The sequence below is a fragment of the Takifugu rubripes genome, chromosome 2 (genome assembly GCF_901000725.2).
Source record: "Takifugu rubripes chromosome 2, fTakRub1.2, whole genome shotgun sequence".
Lineage (NCBI taxonomy): Eukaryota > Metazoa > Chordata > Actinopteri > Tetraodontiformes > Tetraodontidae > Takifugu > Takifugu rubripes.
The window spans coordinates 7499885-7520324 of NC_042286.1; the positions used below are offsets into that span (position 1 = coordinate 7499885).

The window sequence follows — 20440 nt, forward strand, 5'->3', positions numbered from 1 at the left end:
GCTGATCACAGGTCCAAATCCAGGCTGAGGTGGTGTTTTCTCCTCTCTCATATCTGAAAATATTGTAAGTTATCTACGTATGCAATATCCTTAATATTACCACAATATCTGTTTGGGGTGGAAGAAAAGCTAGAATGCGTGAGGTAATATTGTGTAAGCAGGTTGTGATTTTCTAAACATCAAGTTTATCAAGTTATGAGCGAGGCTGCAGAAGACATTATTTTCCACTTTGTAGCTCAGATTCTGAGTCAACACCTTTGCTGCATTTTCTTCCAGTATTTACCTACTCGCTCATCGCTGAAGGTCCAGGAGTTGTTCTGTCCCTGAAAAGTAAAACCATATCAGTTAAAGCATTTGAAAATTCTCCTCAGCTGCCTACTCCAACGCGTCTTTCTGCAGCAAATTCCGTCAGGTCCTTCATCAGTGCTGCACCCCAGGCTGTAAAAAATCCCAATAAAAGTTAAGAGCATAACAGCACCTTTAGTTCTCTATCAATCTGTGGAAAACATGTCTGGGAAAAGGATTATAAAAACTGTTTAAAGTATGGACAAATGGTCAGGAGTTAAACAAGCAGGAACAAAGGTTCAACAGAGACCTTTTTGTGTGGGGCCCCGGCTCCTCACTACCAGCCATTCACATGTGGAGTTATGACCCCAGGGACCGAGGGGCCCTCACCTTATAGTGTACCACAGAAGAAGAAGGGGGAAAAAAATCACCTCAGGAGATCTGCAGCACTCCCCCCGGATCATAAAAGCAACACAGAGCAGCACACGTAAACCACCAGCCCGAGACCCTTAACCCTTTGTTCCCGCCTGCCTGTCGTCTCTGACGGATGGAGCCCGACTCCCATGGAAACTCACACATGGAAAGAATCCAGACCAGAGTCGAGGAATTCCAAGAGGGTTCCTTTCAGGGGTCCTCGCAGGATACACTTCAAGTTATATTTCATTTACCGTACGTGTTTGTGCGTGAAATGCATTCCAGATGAGCTGCTACAGAGCAGCATCGTGTTCTTCTGTCTTGTTTTTGTTTTTCGTAGATCTCAGTTCAACCGGGGTTGATGGTCTTGACTCACAAGGGCGCGTGAAAGGGGACAAAAGAGTTTTAAATCCAAAATGGAGTCAGATTTTAATCTGTGCTGTGCTATCCTTGCAGTCTGAGGGTTGGCTTTGTTATTTTGAGGGTTTGGAGATTGAGTGAAAGTCCATAAATGTTCTCCGATCTGTCTGATGATGAACCCAGAGATCACTGATATTTACACCACACCGGGCCTCCAAAAGCCCCGTGTTGTTGCCAGTGTTGCCGTGTGTTTATGGGTCGCCAGAACTAAGTTCCCTCCTGTGTTTGCATTGTGTTGTGACCCTTCAGGGATTTCCCTAAGACTGCAAGGCTTCACCTCCCTCCTGTCCCTCTTTGCACCGATGATTGTGTTGAAATTCGGACCGCAGGGCTGCGCCACGCAAAAGCAGCATTTCTGAGGAGGACAGAATGCAACAGAAGCAGAAGACAGATTGTCTTGCAGAGTGGCCCAGCTGAAGCTTCGGCTCTGGTATCAGTGTCTAAGCCTTGACAACGTTTGTGTGTTTAGTCCCTTATAGATGGATGTATCTTTCACCATTAATAGGATCAAGCGTGATTATCCTCATTTGATTGTGAGAGGTTAGTGGCTTTAGAAGGGGCACAAAACGTGGCTTTTTTCGGCTTTTATAAACTCCGGACCTACTTTTAACGTTCGTCGAGGTTCTAAATCCCTGACTAGATATTTCTCTCTGATGACTCTTGATTTTTCATGTAAATCCGAGACTGCCTTTCAAAAATAAATGTCTTGACCTTAAGAATAAGTTTTTTCTGGACGTGCTTTACATTTTCCGGTTTTCTTTTTCTATTTTGTTGTTGTGGTTTTTTTTAAAATACATCGTTGTTTTCTTATGGGAAAAATTCCTTCATAATCCAAGGCGAGTTGGATCTCAATCAAACGGGTCATCAATGAATCGACATTTTATTACGAAAGAAAATCCATAAAACAACAGCGGTTAGAACCATTCGGGGCGCGACGCGTCCACCCTGATCTGCAGTATCGGAACATCAGTGTCGGTCTGCTGGATCTGCTCCGTTTAAAGACCGAACCTCATAGAAATACTGAGGACCAGAGAGACGCGAACGTTTCGGAACCAGGCGCGTTTAAAGGAAAGAAAAAATATATCAAAACACAAAATACATTTCTTCACAGACAAACAAGGTTGGTACAAAATGACCTTTCGGCAGGTGGTTCCGGCAATTATATTCTAAAGACATAGAGGAGCCAATAGTTTCTACTTCACTGATGCAACCATAAAGAAAAATAAATACACTTGAACATTTGATTCTGAATAAATCCCAGTTGGACAGCCGGCAGCATTTCCAGTCACAGCAGCTCTAAAATGTAACGATTTGTCTACAAATGAATGACTAAATCATTGGACGATTTCAGGCTTTCTCTGTATTCGACCAGCCAGTCTCTGAGCTCTGTAATCCGGTACCCCTCCGGTCCTCTGCCCCCCTGGTAAACTATCTTCCCCTCTTGTAATATATAAAGTCTGTCGAAATATGCTCCGTACGCGACGTTGGAGGAGTTTTCCATGCTGTCCACAACGATCAGGCAGCCGGGCACCTCCAGGCGCATCAGCTGCGCCGCGCCGAGCCGGTCCGCCAGACACCGGTGTTTGGGGATCTGATAGGGCGCGTCGGTGCTCACCCAGCCGTCGGAAGGATGCGCTTCCTCAATATACACAACTACAGAGTCTGCTATGTCTGCGTTCTGCTCCACGACCCCCTGGAAAGCCTTCAGACGCGCCATGAACGGCGGTCAGGTGCAGCTGCCAAAGTTGAGGATGAGCGGTCTCTTGTCCTTCGCGTAGTCAAGGATGCGGCTGCGCCTCTGATCCTCCAGCTGGACAACTTCGGTGTTGGGCGCTCCCTGTCCGAGATGCGCTGCTTTCAGAAAGTCCAGTTTGTGGCCGTGCCACACCGCTTTCAGGGACTCCACGGTGAACAGGCGATTGGAATCCGATATGCACAGTGGAGGATCGACGGCATCGTCCTCCTGCTCCTTCATCCTGAAAAAGACCCTTTTCCTTATGCATAGAAAGTCAAGCAGCCAAAACATGACCGCTGCCACCAGGAAACGGGGCAGCAGGACGAAAAAGACTAAAGCATTTTTAATAGATTTAATTGTATTCATCATCAGCTTAGATAACCACCCAGGTGGTCCTGCGCTGCGCCACGATTCCTGTGGGTTGAAGTTGGGTTACTGGCGACTCCCTTTTCTTTTATACCAACGGCAGATCTGAATGAATCACACCCCGCCTCCAAACGGGGGCCGAGGCCTCACATGGCGGGGATTACCTTCTGTCAACTTCGCAGTTTTGAGTCCCGGCCAAAAAAGCCAAGAGTGCAGGAGAGGGTGCGGCCCAAAATAAGTCTGCTTCTTTATCCTGCCTGGACCTGTTACAGTCCCCAAAACATCTGACATCGTTCACCTGAACGCCCAGAAGCGCATGTCAGGTGGACATTTGTTTGAATACTGTTGCCTTTTCTTTCTTTTTTGATGGCTGGGGGGGAGGGTAAAGTGTCATCACAGCGATATAAAGTTGGGCAACAGTTGAGAAATCATCAATTTCCAGGAGGTATCCTGAAACAGGAAGAACTTTGTTAAGGACTACAATTTTTTTTCTTTTCTAAATCCATTTCTTGCATGTACAAGTAAAAGGGGACAAAAGTGTTTTGGGCAAAGTCAAATGAATCATTTTCTTGAGAAAACGGTGTCATCTAAGGACAAAGCTTGTTGTTCGATGCCACTCCGTTGCCATTCCGAATGCAACATTGCTGCATAAATAATGCCTGATTGGTTATTTCTGCTGCTGTGCTCCCCAGCCGGTCGTCTCTGTGATGTTGAAATGTGACCACAAGAGTTCCAAAAGGTAAGAAATGAGTAGAAAAGAGCTGCAGAAGAATAGCCTAGTTAATATTGATCACAGTGATTCTCTTTGTTCGACACCTTTCCCACTGTAGTTGTGGATCTTTCTCAGCCACCTGCTCTGACTTGAAGGTACCAGAACATTCCACAGGCAGCAAAACCTTTGAGAAATATCGAGCTTTGGTGACTGCAAGACACTTTTGAAAACCCTTTCGAAAGCGCAGAGCTCACCAGGGAGCCGAAGGACAACATCGGTGAGAATCCATCCACCCACGGAAACAAGGAAGACTTTACAAGGCGCGTGTACGCAACAGGGAAAAGAGCTGAAGGCAAGAAACTGGATGATAGCAGCTCCTACTGTATTCAGGCCGTCAGCATTCTTTTTGCTTCAGCAGCACAAAGACATGCAGGCAGATGATGATTATAGAAACGACAATATATCAGAAGCAGATAAATCAAGCTAGAGGAGGTGTATTGTTGAATTTTTTTTGCAGGAAACCGCAGTGTTGTGGCGGTGTATTGTGAAACTTGGGCAATTTGGGGATTACACAGAACATTTGCTGCAAAGTAAATAATCTCCATGGTTACAGAACTGTCTCTGTACAGAATAATAAATAACAACTTCTGACATCAGCCATAGCAAACACACTATAAAACATTGTACAGGAGCATTGTTTTTACAGATCGGTGGTAGTTTTATGTCATATAGTATGATATAGTTCCCTAGATATTGTTGTTCACTTTTGAAGGATTATTTCAGAAGGTTTGCGGTCGTCCTTTTATCCTCAAGAAAACCCCCTTCGCCCACAGCTGTATTGATCAATTTTTCAGAAGCAAAAGGTTTACAGCGTCTCATCATTGCTAACGATACATTGATATTCTCAGTGGCTAAACTCTCCTCATACAATTGCGCTGAAATTCTGGTGAGATAAAACAAATCTACCACAAGTTGCTGCAGGCTGATAAACTGGTTTTATCAACTTTGAAGTCTTTTTTGTTTTAACTTTTTGGTCAGGATGGAAACAAGAGAGGTCCAAAAATAAAATCCGTTGGATCTCATACAGTTTCTGTGATCAAAATCAACAGATTACTTCATCCTAAAATACACAGAATATGATTGCATACAGTCTTTTTGCAGTGTAGAGACAGGGAGCCCTTAGTACCGCTGCTGATCATCCTGCATCTGTCCATCCCTCTGCAGGGAGTCACCACATAGACACGTGCATCAAAAAGTTGCTCTGGTGTGCTCGTTCAATACAAACACCCCAGGTCTGATGAGCACACGTTACGCTAACTCAGTCCTAATCGCAGACGACCTGGAGTCGAACGGTGTGTCTATAGTGTTTAATATAGCTGGTGGCAAAAGCCATGTGTAAACGTGTTGAAGCCCTCGCTGGAAAGCAACCTGGTTTCAGTTGCCGTACACTCAGATTTTTATGGAGTGCACACCAAAGTGGACCAATTTCCATTAATAAGTAGGTGTATTACTGCAGCTTCTGTGTGATAAAAAGCCCTCTGTGCAGCCCAACGGCGTCCTAATGTGTGACTTTGGCCGGGGTAAATTCCCGCTGCCGTGTTGTGGCTGTTGTGTCGTGAGCTCATTTACATCCGGAGGCAGGAGGATGAGTTCACCAGCTGACACATCAGTCCTCATTCTGCCACCCTCTCTCTGGCTTTTTTTTTTTTTTTTTTTGGAGGGAGACATTTTAATGAGTTTGTTATCCTTTTGTCCTTCAGATACTTTGAAGCAGTCTCTCTCCATCCTCTCCCCTCCTTCCTCTGAAACGTTAACGCTCTACAATCCGAACCGAAGGAAAACAGAAATGCTTTGCATAAGAAGGGGTGAGGGTCTCCTTCTGTGATGTTTTCAAACCTGAATATTTCCTCCTCCATTAAACTTTACTGGAATCCTGGCAGCGGCTGCGGGTTCATCTGAGGACACGGCAGCTCTGGGAAAACAGTCCTTTTTCAGCTGCTTACTTATTGAGGTGGCGCTCTTCCAGAAACCACGAGGGATGAAATATCATAGGGGGAACCACAAAACGGATTTATGATGAATGTTAACGCGGCTTCATTCACATTCAGTTCTTCGACGGCTCTCTCCTCGCGCTGCATAGAAACAAGGCCAAGAAATAGTGTCCTCCCTCTTCTCTGCTTCACCTTTGTGACCCCATTTGAAAGGAGAAAAACACTCTCAACTTGAATGAGCTGCCGTCGCCAGCTCTGTGTGTGGCTTCTATCTCATCGACTGCTGATTCAAAGACAAGTCGGAATGAGATCATGTGTTACGACAAGCTCCATTTAGAAATATGTACGTATACAGAGGTCAGACAGCTGATGCCAAGGAGAAACAGAGGAGGAGGGCGCGTCTGTCGTGGTGGTGCAGACCGCCGGGGGGTGGGTGGATGTTAGGAGCAAGCATGAATTTCATTGAAGGCAATGTTAGGAGCTTTGGGCACCATCCATCCATCCATCCATCCATCCATCCATCCATCCATCCATCCATCCATCCATCCATCCATCCATCCATCCATCCATCCATCCATCCATCCATCCATCCATCCATCCATCCATCCAAATGGTGGGTTCATTCTGGAATGTGCAGCGGTCACATGAGCGAACACCAGGGAGCGTGCTGCACTGGGAGTGTGCATGCCTGAATGGGAAAATTGGGCCGCGAGACAAAATGTGTGGTTTATTTTAAAGTTACTGCACCATTTAAGGAAGATTTGTGCCATCAGATTAAGGAATATATGTTGAATGTATTTATGAGTGGAAACTGGCCAAGCGCACATTTAATTAGCCTCCGGTCAAGCTGAGGTAGGAGGAAACTGGTTTACCTGGAGAGGACCCTCACAGGCACGGGGACAGCATGTAAACTCACCTTAGAAAGAGTCTGGAAGTGAACCCAGAACTTTCTCGCTATGAGACAACTAGAACAAACGTGTGTGTGTGTTTGATTGATGGCACAGCCTCCAGCGTGGAATCAGATTGTTTGCAGATGGTGGATTTTCATGCAGTTTATTTTGTCCTCAGAGCCGAGTCTGTTTCTTCTCCTCCATCTTTTAGGTTTTGCCTCTGCTGCTGTTGCTGTTTGAACCTTTTTCACACACACACACACGCATGCACGCGCACACACACACACACACACATACACACACACAACGGAGGCAAAAGTGCCCTGAAAAATTCCAATCTTTGCAACATGCCACTTACTCATGATTCCACCACCCCTTTCCCCCCCACACTGCAGTTCTCTAAATATGTTTTCCTTTCCAGTCGCCCCCCTCCCCCCCTTCCCCAAACAGTAACAAGATCTCAGAGAGATTTTCTTCGGGGTCTGCTGGCATCTCCAGTTGTCTCTGGCCTTATTTGCACTCAGTGAGTGATGATAATGGTGAGCATGTCAGCCAATGTCCTCACAGGACCCCCCCCCCCCCACTGCTGCCTGTTTGAGCTTATTAGTGAGTGCCCGTCTGTATGCTCATTGATGCCAGTACTGGGGACAGATGGTGGCAAGACACGATGAGTGTGAAAACCTTTGACACACAGACACACATATGTCCCCCTGCAAGGACCTGCATCCACAGCTGCCTTCGTGATATTTCTGAGGCTCGTTGGTGCTCGTCCACCCTGGAGAAGTTTGAATTCAATGTCCTGTGGTGCTATGAATGTTAATTAAAGATATCCTGGCACAATACATGAGATATATCAATAAGACTATTTAAAGAGCAGCGTGGGAACATCTCTCAGCAGCTCTCTTGTTTCATTTGTGAACCCCCACCACAACACACCAGATTTAGCAATTCTGGTGTAAATATTGGAGGGGTACTAAAGGTTAATGTGATGTTTACAGTGTTTGTTTACCTAAAGCTAAATCCCAAGGAGGAGAATCAAAGCACTCTTGTCCTCATAAGGTTTTTGTGTACTCAACAGTGTTTAATAGGATGTGTTTTCTGTCCTGAGATGTCTCTGCAGGATACCGCTAAAGCGGTGGGACTAACATCAACTGGCAGCATTTGTGATGCTGGACAGGAAGGTGAAGCAAAACACTGAAGGCTGAGCTGTTCAGGGAAGCCGGGGGCAGAGGAGGCTAACTTACTGACAGCCTGAAATGTAGATGATTAATGCCGGATTTGCTTTGGAGCGGTTTATAAATCGTTGAGTAATGGGCTCAAAGATTGCCTGAAAATAAAACCATCAAATAATAATGAGCAATTAAATCTGACAGTCAATAGGGATTAAAATTGCAGACTTGCAGATGTGAATTATTGCTGCAATGAATGCATGACAACAAAAAACCCACAATCATTTTAAATGTTAATATGACGTGTGTGTGTGTGTGTGTGTGTGTGTGGGGGGGGGGGGGGGTATAAACTGAATCCACCTGTCTGTAATAAAACTCAATACCAGTCTGCATCAGTTGTATCAGACCAGCCTTGAACAGAATATACAGTCAACAGAGAATTGTTTAAATTTAAGAAAAGATGAACATAAAAGATTAGACTGTAAATCAAATGTACGGTATTTATCCACTGACGATGATAAATATGATCCTGTCAAATATTTTAGTGTTTTAACAGCGGCTGCACAATGGTTTGGCTTTTAAAGTGGTACTAGACCATAAATATTTTCAAACATTTGGACTCTTCTATTCGGTCTAGCATACTGAAGTCGATGTCCAGTGACCCATCATAAATTGGGTGAATGTGCTATGAGGCACTTAAAAGAAAATGTGTTATCTCTATTGTATAAAAAGAAAAAAAAAATCCACAGTACTTGTTGAGCATTACCGTTTGCCATGATCCACCGTTGCTCGTGTTTTCCTCCGGCTTGTTTACCTTGTTTGCCTTATATCCCCCAGCTCTCTCTCTCTCTCTCACAAGTCCACGCTACACACCTCCTCTTCTCTTCATTATTGCCTTGGCTTTGTGAGACCCCCTAGTGAGACCTGGCATCACACACCCCCCTTTCAAAGGAGCAGAAATGCAGCCTGGTCTCTGCCATCAGTTTACTCTATTTCCCCTTTCATCTGCTGAGACAAGAAATGCAAAGCTGCTCCCACATGAATCAGTCTGAGCCCCCCAGTGGGAACGTGTGCTGGTCATTTCAGGTCCCGTTTCCGAGCAGAGAGCACGAGAGGGAAGGAGAGATTAACTTAGAGCAACTACAAGAGGCAAAAGATAGTGACAACTCCAGGAGCGGCATAAAGGGAGAGGGTGTGCGCCTCATTTAGTGGGTTTTTTTGGTGTTCCGGTTTTCTGAGGACACTTTGTGTCATATTTTGGAATCCGAGCATCAGGAGAAATCTGCAGTCAAAGAGGGGCATGGGTGAGGACTTAAAAGGAAGGCAGGATAGAAAAACTAAGCTTGGCTGAATGCTGGTTGGTAGATTTTACCTCCAAGTTTCACCTCATTTTTTCCTTTTAAAATTCTTTGAGCTTAATGTCATTTCTGTTGTCATCAGAACCGACCCCTGAGCTACCTGCACGCCATGACACACATTCATCATCCATGCAAAAATACCTACAGTCTGACTTTAAAACACATGCAAAAATGATCCAGCAGATAAAAGGCCAGCCCTGAATAAACTGAACCACTGGCCAATAAGTCTGCGGTCTGTTCGTGGCTTCTCAGTCAGACCAGCATCAGGTTGCAGAGCGTGATGTTCAAGCCCAGTGCGTCAAGGGTTCCCGTTTGCTTTTGGATCCAGCTGAACAGAATGGTTGAGATGGTTTAAAGGCGCGGGAAGCCTGAATGCACCGGGATTTTGAGATTATAGTCTGATTAAATGAGAAAATGCGACGTGACAATTTCCAAAACAAGATAAAACACAAAAAGTTAAAAAAGGCAAACTATTTCTTCAACAAGAAACATTACAAAACCTTAAAGATTGAAGAAACATTACAAAAACCTAAAAGATTGCAAAAGTATTTTTCAAGAATATAGATGCTGTTTAACAAACAATAAATCTGCTATTTACTATATTAGTTGGTTTTACAGCTCACTTCAAGGTGAACCTCAAGAATCGATGGGCCGCTTCATCCAAAATAAATTAGATGAGAGCAATAAGGTTTAAGGCCCTGGGAAACATTGGGACACGTTCTGTGAAAACTGTAAACTGCCAGTAAGGCAAGGGCAAGGTGTTTTGGATAAGGACTCTAGGGCAATAAAAAGGAGGTTGAGAGGACCCAGGTTTAGCCAAGACTTTGAGATAACTAAGAAAGAAACTAGCAAAGAGTCTTGTGTGGGCAGGAAGAGAGTAAGCCAAAAGTGCTGACAAAACCCATGGAAAATTAGCACAGGCCTCTTAAGAAAGTATCACCATCCACATTTAATTAGGCCTGTGAACGGTGGCCAAAGGAGCCCCATACTCTGCATCTTAAGAAAACATATGCAAATAGACACAACAAAAGCAAATTCGGAACACATCTTTATCGCCCTGACAAAGCTTTGCATTCCAGAGGTATGATTCAATCACTATAGATTCAAATCCTCAAGTCCGAGAACCCTCCAGCAGGGCAAGAAGTCCAGTAGCCAACAGAACTGAACTGAACGCCTCCTGAATAAATTCAGAGTGAGCAGAGTTCAGCTCAGTTCATTTTTATGAAACCGAAGCAATATAGAAAGTGTATGAACAGCCACCCCCCCCAACACACACACACACACACACTTATCTCTGATGACAAAGTCCCTGACGTTTGAGGGCACCTGGATATTTCAAATATTCTTTACAGTCGAATAATGTTGGCAGTGCGAAACCTGGTTGAGACGGTATATCAGTCAAACGTAGACGTTCTTTAATGATGTTTTAATGGCTTTAAATGGAAGAAATATGTTTTCAGTTTGAAACTGTAGTTGGAAACAGTCAAACTACGGGCTTGAATGCTTTTTTTCAGGGGAACTATTTAGTGTTTTTACTATGGCACATGTTTGCAGCTAGAAAATTTAAATGATCAATTCATGATTGCATCTTAACCCTTATCCCGTTAATAATGACTTGATTATCTTGTTTGCCTGGTGGCACATGTGGCCTTCAGTTGCACAACCGTCCTCACAATTTTTCCAAGCACTCTTCCTACCCGTTCCTTTATGGTAAAAGCAAAGAGGAAGGTCAACAACAAAAAAGGAACGTTCAACTGTTTGCAAGATTAATGGCACTTAATGCTTTTAAACCTGCCCCGCCATCCTTGCATACTTTAACCTTCACTACTTCCCAGAAATTATTAAGCATATGACCAATTCTCTTTGTAGCTTGACCTCTCCAACAGCAGTTTGTCTTAGGAGAAGAAGAGCTAGGGGTTAAAAAAAAAAAAGCTTTCCAAACATGAGTTTTAGTCTGGTAAAAGCTGTTTTTTTGGTGCCCTCTGCCTCCTACACACAACTGAGAAACTTCTCCTTCAGCAGTATCACAATCTGTCAGGCTCTTACATAAGGACTCAGCACAAGTCTACTTTCAATTTGAGGTTCCATATTTAATGTGTTTGTGGGGGAGGTGAGAGTTTATCCTTTTTTTTAACAGTAAACACCTGCCTACGTACCAGCCAATCTGTTAGAGCTAGCAAGATGCAAGCTCAATAGACTGCTCTGTACATCCGCATTGACCTATTATTGTTGTTGTTGTTGTTAGCCTCTACATGGGAACAGGTCACGCACACTCAGGCTTGAACTTCCATATTTGTAAGGCCATTCAGACAAAATGCATGACCCACCTCATAATCCAAACCCAAAGTCTTTACCCTCAAACAGTCCCTTCAGGATGTGGGGCCCAGGATCAATTTATTCGCTTACCCAGTATTTACAGACACACACACGCACACACACACGCGCACACACACACACACACACATATCGGCAGGTATCGCTAGCTTCAACAATGCCTTTACGTGTCTGATCAGGCCCTACCACCCCCCGGGCTAGTCATACGTGTGACAACAATGGGAACACTTTAGCTGTATCCCATTAGTGTCATGAAGAAAATAGAAGAAACAATCACATGCCAGGTTACTAAACAAACCAGGAATTCCATTTTTCATTCTCATTTTCTCACTTGGCCTAAAACCTTTGGAACCCATGCCTCTCTCCCTCACTTAAACCCTTTGACCCGATGGCCAGTGGTTCTGATACTGTTGTGATGTTGGGCATCACTCTGGAACCCTCGAGCTGCACTTGTCAGGTGACGGCCATCTGGAACAAAGCGAAGGTGTTTGCAACGCCGATGATATTGTGAAAACCAGTCAACTGAGGCTGAACTTTCGGTTTATATTGTAGATCTTTTGAAAAGAGAAGTGTGATTTTAAGGTTGTTCCTAACCACACCAGGACAACGAAGGCGTATTATGGGACATGTTTTCAGGACAGGTGACGGAAACTGTGGTGTATTTGAACTGGGAGCCCCCAGTGTAACACTTTTAAATGCAGTATTCACATCTTGAGCAGGTTGTTCATCCTTATTTTGGATTTGAGAGATGCATCCATGGACGTGCACCTGACTGGGATGTAACTCTATGACGCAATGCAGCATTTTCAGTTTCCCTGCTCCGACCGTATCACCAGTTGCCACGGAAATAAAGCCCCTTTTTACATCCATGTCATCGGTGCACTTTTCATTACAGGCGAGGTGACCAGATAGCTTCCCTCTGCTGTTTATGCAACATTAGTGTGGGTCAGCGTGTGCGTGCACCTCTTTGACTACATCCTTCCGCGGTTCCCTCTGCAGCTTCGCCCCAACTTCCTCCGCTGTGCATTCCGAACGACATTCCTCTCACATATTCGGAGCTGATGCGAGTCCAAACCCGACACGGCTGCATCTCAGATCTTACGCGCCGACATACTGTGAGCAGACGGGAGGCGGCGGAGCAGAGCGAGCTAACGCCGAGGAGAGGGAGATGGAGAGAAGGAGAGGGAAGCTTCGCAGCGGCGCTGGATTAAGCTGTGCATCAACCCGAAAGTTCAGGCGAGGACAGGCTCGTACACTTGCTGCCTTGAAATTAACCACGGTCTATTGTGAAGACGAAGGAGGGAGAACAAAATGTATCAAATCTTCAACATGAAAACAGATGGTCCAGTTTCATCTGGGTATATGAAATAAGCATTTATTTCATGTTCAGAACTTTCCTGCCTGTATTGTGTGAGCATATGGATACCATAAGAGGCCTGTGGGAAGGATCACATGTGGAGCCTTTCAGCAGAACAAAAGTCTAAAGAAAGACCAAGCGCCCATCTAAGACAGAAAGTCTCCTCCGTGGTAATTCTGTTGACACACAAATGGATAAAGTCCATAGGGCTCAAGGAAGGACGTCTTAAACATAATGAGAACCATGTAAGATAGCATAATGAGAAGCAGAACATATGTGCTGGGGTCCTACGGGACGTGATCTGCATGTGTGAGGGGCAGCGTGTTTGTTTACCGGCGTGTCTCCAAACGCCTCCCTCGTATCATTTAGCTTTGCTTTATTGAACTGTAAATTCATGTGCTGAGAAAAGCTCAGCGTTGACTGGAAGTGCTCAAGTATGTCCAAGGTTTCGGAGTAGTATAGCTCATCCTCCTCTCTTCAGTTTCCTTCAGCTATGCAGTGAGGCCCTCTTTCTATGGGGGCTCTCTGAAGAATACGGGGGTCTGTTAACCAAAAACAGCTTTCAAACTAAAAAAAAAAAAAAAGGGAGGGGGGTGGTGGAGGTCTTTATAACATCAGCCTGAAATCCTCCCCTCTAAATAACCAGTAGGGAGCTGGAGCGTAGCCCGTGGTTGCTTTCCTTATTTCACCTTATGCATGTGGTCATTTGTGAGGGGGGGGGGGGGGGGGGGGGGGAGTCCTTGGACACGTGTTGCATGTGGGTTTTTCAGCTGCTTTATGAATCATGGCAGTTCACCGGGACACACTGGAGGCGAATTTGAAAATAAGAAAGCTTTAGTGATTTGCCATGCCTTAGTCACGTCTCAGCTTCCAATCACGAAGAAGTCATCCATTTCCAGTAGAGACCGGAGACCTGGGACTCTTACTGGAAGAGTCAAAGAATGACCAGACCGTGACTCACCGGAGCTCGACTATAACCACCAAAGTCTGCTGCGCGAGCTCTTTAACACAGCATACACGATCGGGACCTTTTTTTTGGGTCCTTCTCACATACAACTTCTAAAACCAGGAAGGTTAATTACGATCTCAGACAACGATGTCTCAGAGACGTCCGTAGCTTTGCTTCTCATCATATGTTCCCATGAGTTTGTGGCGGTGCAGTGGTTAAACCTACATTTGGGGAGCAATGAAGCTATGGTAGGGTCCCCATAAATATCCCTTTTACTACGACTGTGTGAAGCCTCAATTTGCAAATCTACATATCAGCACCATCAATGTTTTAATTACATATAAGATATAAAACAAAAAAGCCAGACATGAAAAGTCCAATTAATACATGCGTGTGTGTACAAGTATACTGTATATAAATGTATATCTGCAGGGTCATTCATCATGCTTACTCCAGTACTTATACACCTAATTGGTATTAACCAGCATAAAAGCATTTGAAGAAGAAAACTCGCTGCGGTCCAAGAGGCAGGCGTGGGAGAAAACATCACATCAGATACGGCTCATTCCTTCTGCCTGGGCTGTCACAAGCGGTGGCATGTGATGCAGTCCAATGGGCAGAGGAGAGGGGGGACTGACAGTGACACCCAGATTCTGCCCGGTTGACTGTGGCAGCTCTATTCAGTGCTGTTGATGGCAGGAGGTGCACTGTGCTGCGTTTGAGAAGTATTCAAGAAGCGGCCCTCTGGTCAGCCCTCCGGAGAATAGATGTCTAGACTCCATAACAGAAGCTGGATGGTACCAACTGAGCAGAGCGGGAGCTGTGAAGCCAATTCATTTTTAGACCTTTCACTCTTTTGGGTATTTATTCCTCTGACTGAGAAACTTGTTCGTCATGAGTCATCGCTGTGGGATAGCAATGCTTAAAAAGGTCATTACAGGCCGCAGCTTTTGTCTAAGGAAGCGTTATGGACAAGGTCCCAGAAGTTAGAGACATTTCTGAAGTGCAAAACTCTTTACACAAACTACCAATTATCTCAGTCAATAGCTAGTGGGCAGTTTTTAGGCTTCTCTTCCTTCCACACAGAGGGGATTTGGGGCCAAGCAGCGTTGTGATGCCGAATCTTTGCTGCAGAATGTGCTGGAGGATTGTTCAGTGCAAACGTGAGCCTGCTTTGGCCCAAAAATAAATGTAATTGTGGTCCGGCTCAAAAAATTCCCACTCTCTTTCGCACATCCATAAATGTATAGAAGTGATAAAACATTAATGTAGCAACACTGCTAAAACAAGATGGTGGTAGAGCTATTGAGGCCAGTGAGCGACGTCACTCAGGCTCTCTTCAGGTTATACAGGCTGTAATTACACGCAGGCAGACGCGCGGTTAATGAAATGATTAAAAGAAGGCACAGTAAAGCTACGCTACCTAATCAGTGAAAATGTGCTTACTTTTAGAGGAGGTACATAACTGCAAAATGGCAACTTATTTTTGTAATTGAATTGAAATTGAATTGATGGAAAGGGGTAGATTTTAAGTTTTTTAAGTTTGGAAAATATGCAGATGCGCCTGTGGAAATTAAAACAAAGTCTTTTCCCACGTCTTCAACACAAGCCAAAGGCTTTCATTTGAATGGACAACAGATTGCCTCAAATTGGCTCAGCGGGGCTCTGTGTTTTTTTTTGGGGGGGGGGGGGGGTGCAGATTCCTTCATCCTCCTGCAATATTTTCCATATCAACAAACTGAAGCCTCTACTTCTGATACCACTTCTTGGTAAAATTGTTGATATTGCAATAATTAATGTAAGAAAGATTTGGTCCCCACATTTGACAACAATGGGTTTATCATGTCTAATCCAAGCTAATTTGCTAGCCCCTGCATGCTTTTTTATTCGTTTATTCATTTTATAAATCTCACTGTGTAACACTGTGATCACTTCTTTCTTATTGAGGTGATGTAAAAAAGATCACAGCTACTTTGCAGGTAGTTGCTTAGCTAAAAATAAGGGTGTACTGACTCGTCTCCAGTTCCTTTTCCTGGAAATGCCAGCTGCCCATTGGGCATCACTGGGCAGGCAGAGTCTTAACGGCTGACCTGCCAGAGGGAACGACATGCAACCAGGCGGAGTACTTAGCAGTGACCCAAGTTTCAATCCAACATGTGATTCTATTTGATGAGTCTTTGAAAATAATTTACCCCCACCACAAGAAATCACGGTGTAGCATGAGTCCACAACCTGCGTGATTCCACCTGTGCGCCCTTGGCACCACAGATGAATGCTGGAGGACCTACGGCAGAGGCTTCGGTCCATGTGCTCACCAGGGCTGGAATCAAAGCAAGGGCTTAATGTAATTCTCTGGCACAACAGGATTTGTAATAGTCCCAAAAGGGTCAGTAAGGTTAAGAGCCCTTAAGCAGTAGTGTTTAAATCCTACCTAAGCTCAGCCACCACAATGCCAGGGCCCCCTACACTTCTCTGCACTCATTTCACCTCTGGGTGTCACTCACAGGGATAAATGGGAAAGACGAGGGGTCAGGGAATGTGCAATTTGGCACAGACGTGCGACCTTATTGTCATTTTGACAACAAGAGAAACTGGATGAAATTGAAGGTGAAGTCTGCTGGTGACCAACTGGAATCATCAGATAGAGGAAAACAAGTTCAGTGGCTTAATTTCAAGTTTTTTGAATGCTCATCCATCCTTTTCATAAACAATATTTAAAAAAAAAATATATTATTATTCCCATAGCTGACTGTAATGTTATTGTTCCCAGTTAACCTTTAACACAATAAAAGCCAAGAATCGCAGCCAGTCAAAATAAGTTAAAAACCATTTCAGGCACAGCGCAGCACAAATGATGCAGTAAATAATGACAGATTTACTGGGCATGTAGATTATGTCAGACGTTGGCAGCCTTCATGACTCGTACGATCACCAAGGTAACTGAGATGGAGCTGAATCTTCAGGTCACTGGGCTTAGAACCAATCATGTTAGATTGTGACACAGTGCCCCGCTAATACAGAAGGTCATTAGAAAATGAGTCATGTGGTCAAACTTGCTTCATATCGGGGGAAAAAGAAAATTGATTATTTGAATACTTCTGCTAAGCTAGTTCTTAAGGAGGGATTATTGTTACGTGGGTAAGACTTTTGTTCTTATATCGTTTAAGTACTTAAGGTTTTGATGTCATTGCATTCACGTCTGCTCAGTGTTCTTTCTATCCAGATTAAAGTCAGAAAGAGAAATAACATATTAGAATTATCACTTTTATGCTTCAGCTTGATCTCAAGTACTTTAATCTGTAGTTTGTCCTGGATATTTTGTTTTGCTTGCTGTTTAAATGTTCATTACCCTGTTAACTATATTCTAAAATGAAATCCTTAAAAAAACGATAACAATTGAAGTTATACATTCATGGAATTAGGATCAAGTATTAATGCACATTCATTTTACTGTAGAATGTTTTAGAATAGTCTCATATAAATTAAATATTAAAAGGAATGTCAGCCTGTGCCTGGTTTGGGTTTTGTCCTGCATCCTTTGATGTTATGAAAACTGCCTTTAACGGGGGCAAGCGAACGCACCATGTCTGTTTGGTAGGGTTCATGGACTGTTGCTAAGGTTGTTTCTCCATTTGGAGATAATGTAGAATCTTCCATATGGCTTCAGTGATGCATCTGTTGTCAGAGAACCCAGAGACACCTTTTCACCTACTTCACAAATACCAGAATCTTCTGACAGTTTAAACATGAGCAGATTTTAGGTCATCTTGCATCAGAATGATGGGACGGTCCACATGGACAGAGTGGGCATGTGTCTGGTGGGTATGAACATTATTTCCATAAGATATTTGGATATTAGATATTAAAAGAACAGATATTAACAGAATTCCTATTAAATATGGAGATTTGACTGAATTCAAATGAATAATTTCCTCATAGTTTGGATGCAAAGGTTTAAGATATTTCTAAAAGTTTCTCATTTTACACAAAACTAGATCATTAATTAATTTAGTCTGAATTAAAAGGTGAGTTTTTTTGTTATTTAGCACTGATCAGAGGGTAAGACAGTGATGCAGAAAAGAAAATAAACATGCTATAAATGAAGAAATAAATATAATCACAATCCATAAAAAATGAGGAAAGTCATTTTAAATGAATTCATAACTTTCAAAAAAAGAAAGACTAAAATAATCTAATTGAATATCAGTCTTAAAAACGTCCCTTAGGCTGCTTTTTAATTATTTTAATGTTTACATTCTGGGCCAAAGCATTTGCCAATAGTGGATTATAGTTTGACCTTAAGTTTTTATCCTGGAAGTTTTTATCCTAGTTTTAGAATTAAAAGAGAATTTAAAAAATTGATCTGTAAAGAAAAATGTCACCTCAAACCAGTCACAAGCAGGTAAGAGCATTGTCTGTCCACAGCAAACACCATCTGATCCCGTCTGATCCTGGGATTTAATCTGTAATTAAAGGATATATAATGTTTTATCTGATTTAATAAATATCATAAACAATGCCATTCATCCTTCAAACCAAATACAGTAATTATTGGTGCAATTTATTCGGACTAAACCTCTCAAAAAATAAGTGGATGTGCTTTGTTTTAAATCTCTTGTTCTTAGCTTCATTTAAGCCATTATGTGCATGAGATCCCACGCCCATTAAAACAGGACTACAGTAATGCATACAGGTATACGCTAACCCATTTTACAAAGTGTTGTTTCTTCCAAAAACAAGCGTGAAATGTGTCGAGATTCTGCCACACATCCCACCCAACCCTGTCCTCCTGCAGGGGGAAGCCAAGTGTCGCGGTTGTTTTTCGAATCTGCCCAATTAAAGACGGTGGTTCGCGGAAAAACCCTTGAAAAGAAGAAACGATCCCCTCTCGTTTGAGGAGGGATGGAGAGGCCAAGAAGACTCTCTAAACTAGTTGATTAGATTACCCTGCTGGGGCTGTTGTGAGGCATTAGACTGCGGCTGCCCCCCCTACACTTACCTCATCTGCCCTCTCCCAGATCACGTCTTCCATCAGTCCAGTCTGCCGGTGCAGTCTCTGTGGGGAAACAGCGCCCCCACGAGATCAATGCAGTACTACATCAGGGTTAGAGTTATTCTTCAAAGTTCCTTCGTTACAGCTGGAATTAATAAAATAAATAAACAGCGGAAATGTAACTTATTGTATATCTTTATTTTTTAAATCTCCATCAGGTGATTCCTGGGGGTGCCACAACAATCAGTCCCATTAAAGTCTGTGCTGATATTTTGTACAAAAAGCGCATGGTTTTGAGGAAGCCCACAAAAACACAAAAACTAACAAAAAAGAAAACTTTAATAACCAGAAAATGTCTTAGTTTAATGATAGTGTTGCGTTTATGTACCGATGCCGGTTTATGTTGCAGATCAGACTGGTACCCAGTTAGCATAGGCATGAGTGCTGCTTTGTTTGAACTTTGGGCAGAGTGTAAAGAAGACATTTAACATTTCTATGTATGATCACCTTTAACTGCTGAGTTATGAATAAACCAATATAGACAAATCCTGTAGTTATGGCCAGTTTTACAGGTTTCAGGTGTGGCTGTGTGGCCATGCTAACACCTACAGAACCCAGTGATTTTCAATGAAACAGGAGGGTGACTGTGACAGGAGCGGGCTGTGGATCCTGTGATGTTCCAGATGGAAGCAGGTCTGCCTTCCAGCAGTCTGTCAGCCTTGGCAGAGAGCCCGCTCTGAGTCAGGTAGGCCGAATGAGGACAACTTGGCAACGGTGCACAGTGATACGCGAGCCAGGGAGCGATGGTGTGCAGCTTTTGAACCAGTAGGCTGGTGTTGGGTTTCAAGGATTCTGTGAAATGTAATGTGGAATTCTTTGAAGCTCTTTCAGAAGCACATCTTCAGTCAGTTGTTTGGCTCCCTTGCAGCCCTGTAGAACTATTTGCTGCCAATCTCACTGTTACCAATATTAAATGATCACTACTTGTAAAACAAACAGCACTCTATAAACCTTTATTCATTTGATAGTTATTCTTTCGTAAATAAAGAAACTCCACTTATTTGCATGTGGTTTTTATACACACATGCAAATAATTACTGACATGTTATTTTATTTCATCATAATGTTCATATAAAACTGTAATTGAAACAATACATGTAAAAACTCTCCATATTATGTGCTGTGTCTTAGTTTATTCATTAATCAGGACCATAAATTTGATTACATAATGACATAAGGCCACTTAAAAGGACTGTGTCTTCATAATTACTCTTCACGCAGAAATAAAAACAAATTATAGAAACCATAAAAAAAAAAAAACAAGTGTGGTGTTATAGGTAATTAACTCTGAGTTAAATCAAACAATGTTTTCAAGCATTATTATAAAAATAACAACCAGTGGAAGCAGATGCAACCCTCATTCTTCAGTGCAGCTGTGCAGCCCGGGTTCATTTCTGTCTATGGCGT

At 43.3% G+C, this 20440-nt stretch overlaps 1 protein-coding gene across 1 annotated transcript; it reads right to left on the reverse strand.

The window, feature by feature from the left end:
• Positions 1 to 2397: 2397 nt before the first annotated feature.
• dio3a (iodothyronine deiodinase 3a) lies at positions 2398 to 3250 on the reverse strand. The gene is given in 1 exon segment (NM_001136147.1): positions 2398 to 3250. A coding segment is annotated over 1 exon segment (789 nt). The 5' UTR covers positions 3224 to 3250; the 3' UTR covers positions 2398 to 2434.
• Between the last annotated feature and the right edge of the window lie 17190 nt (positions 3251 to 20440).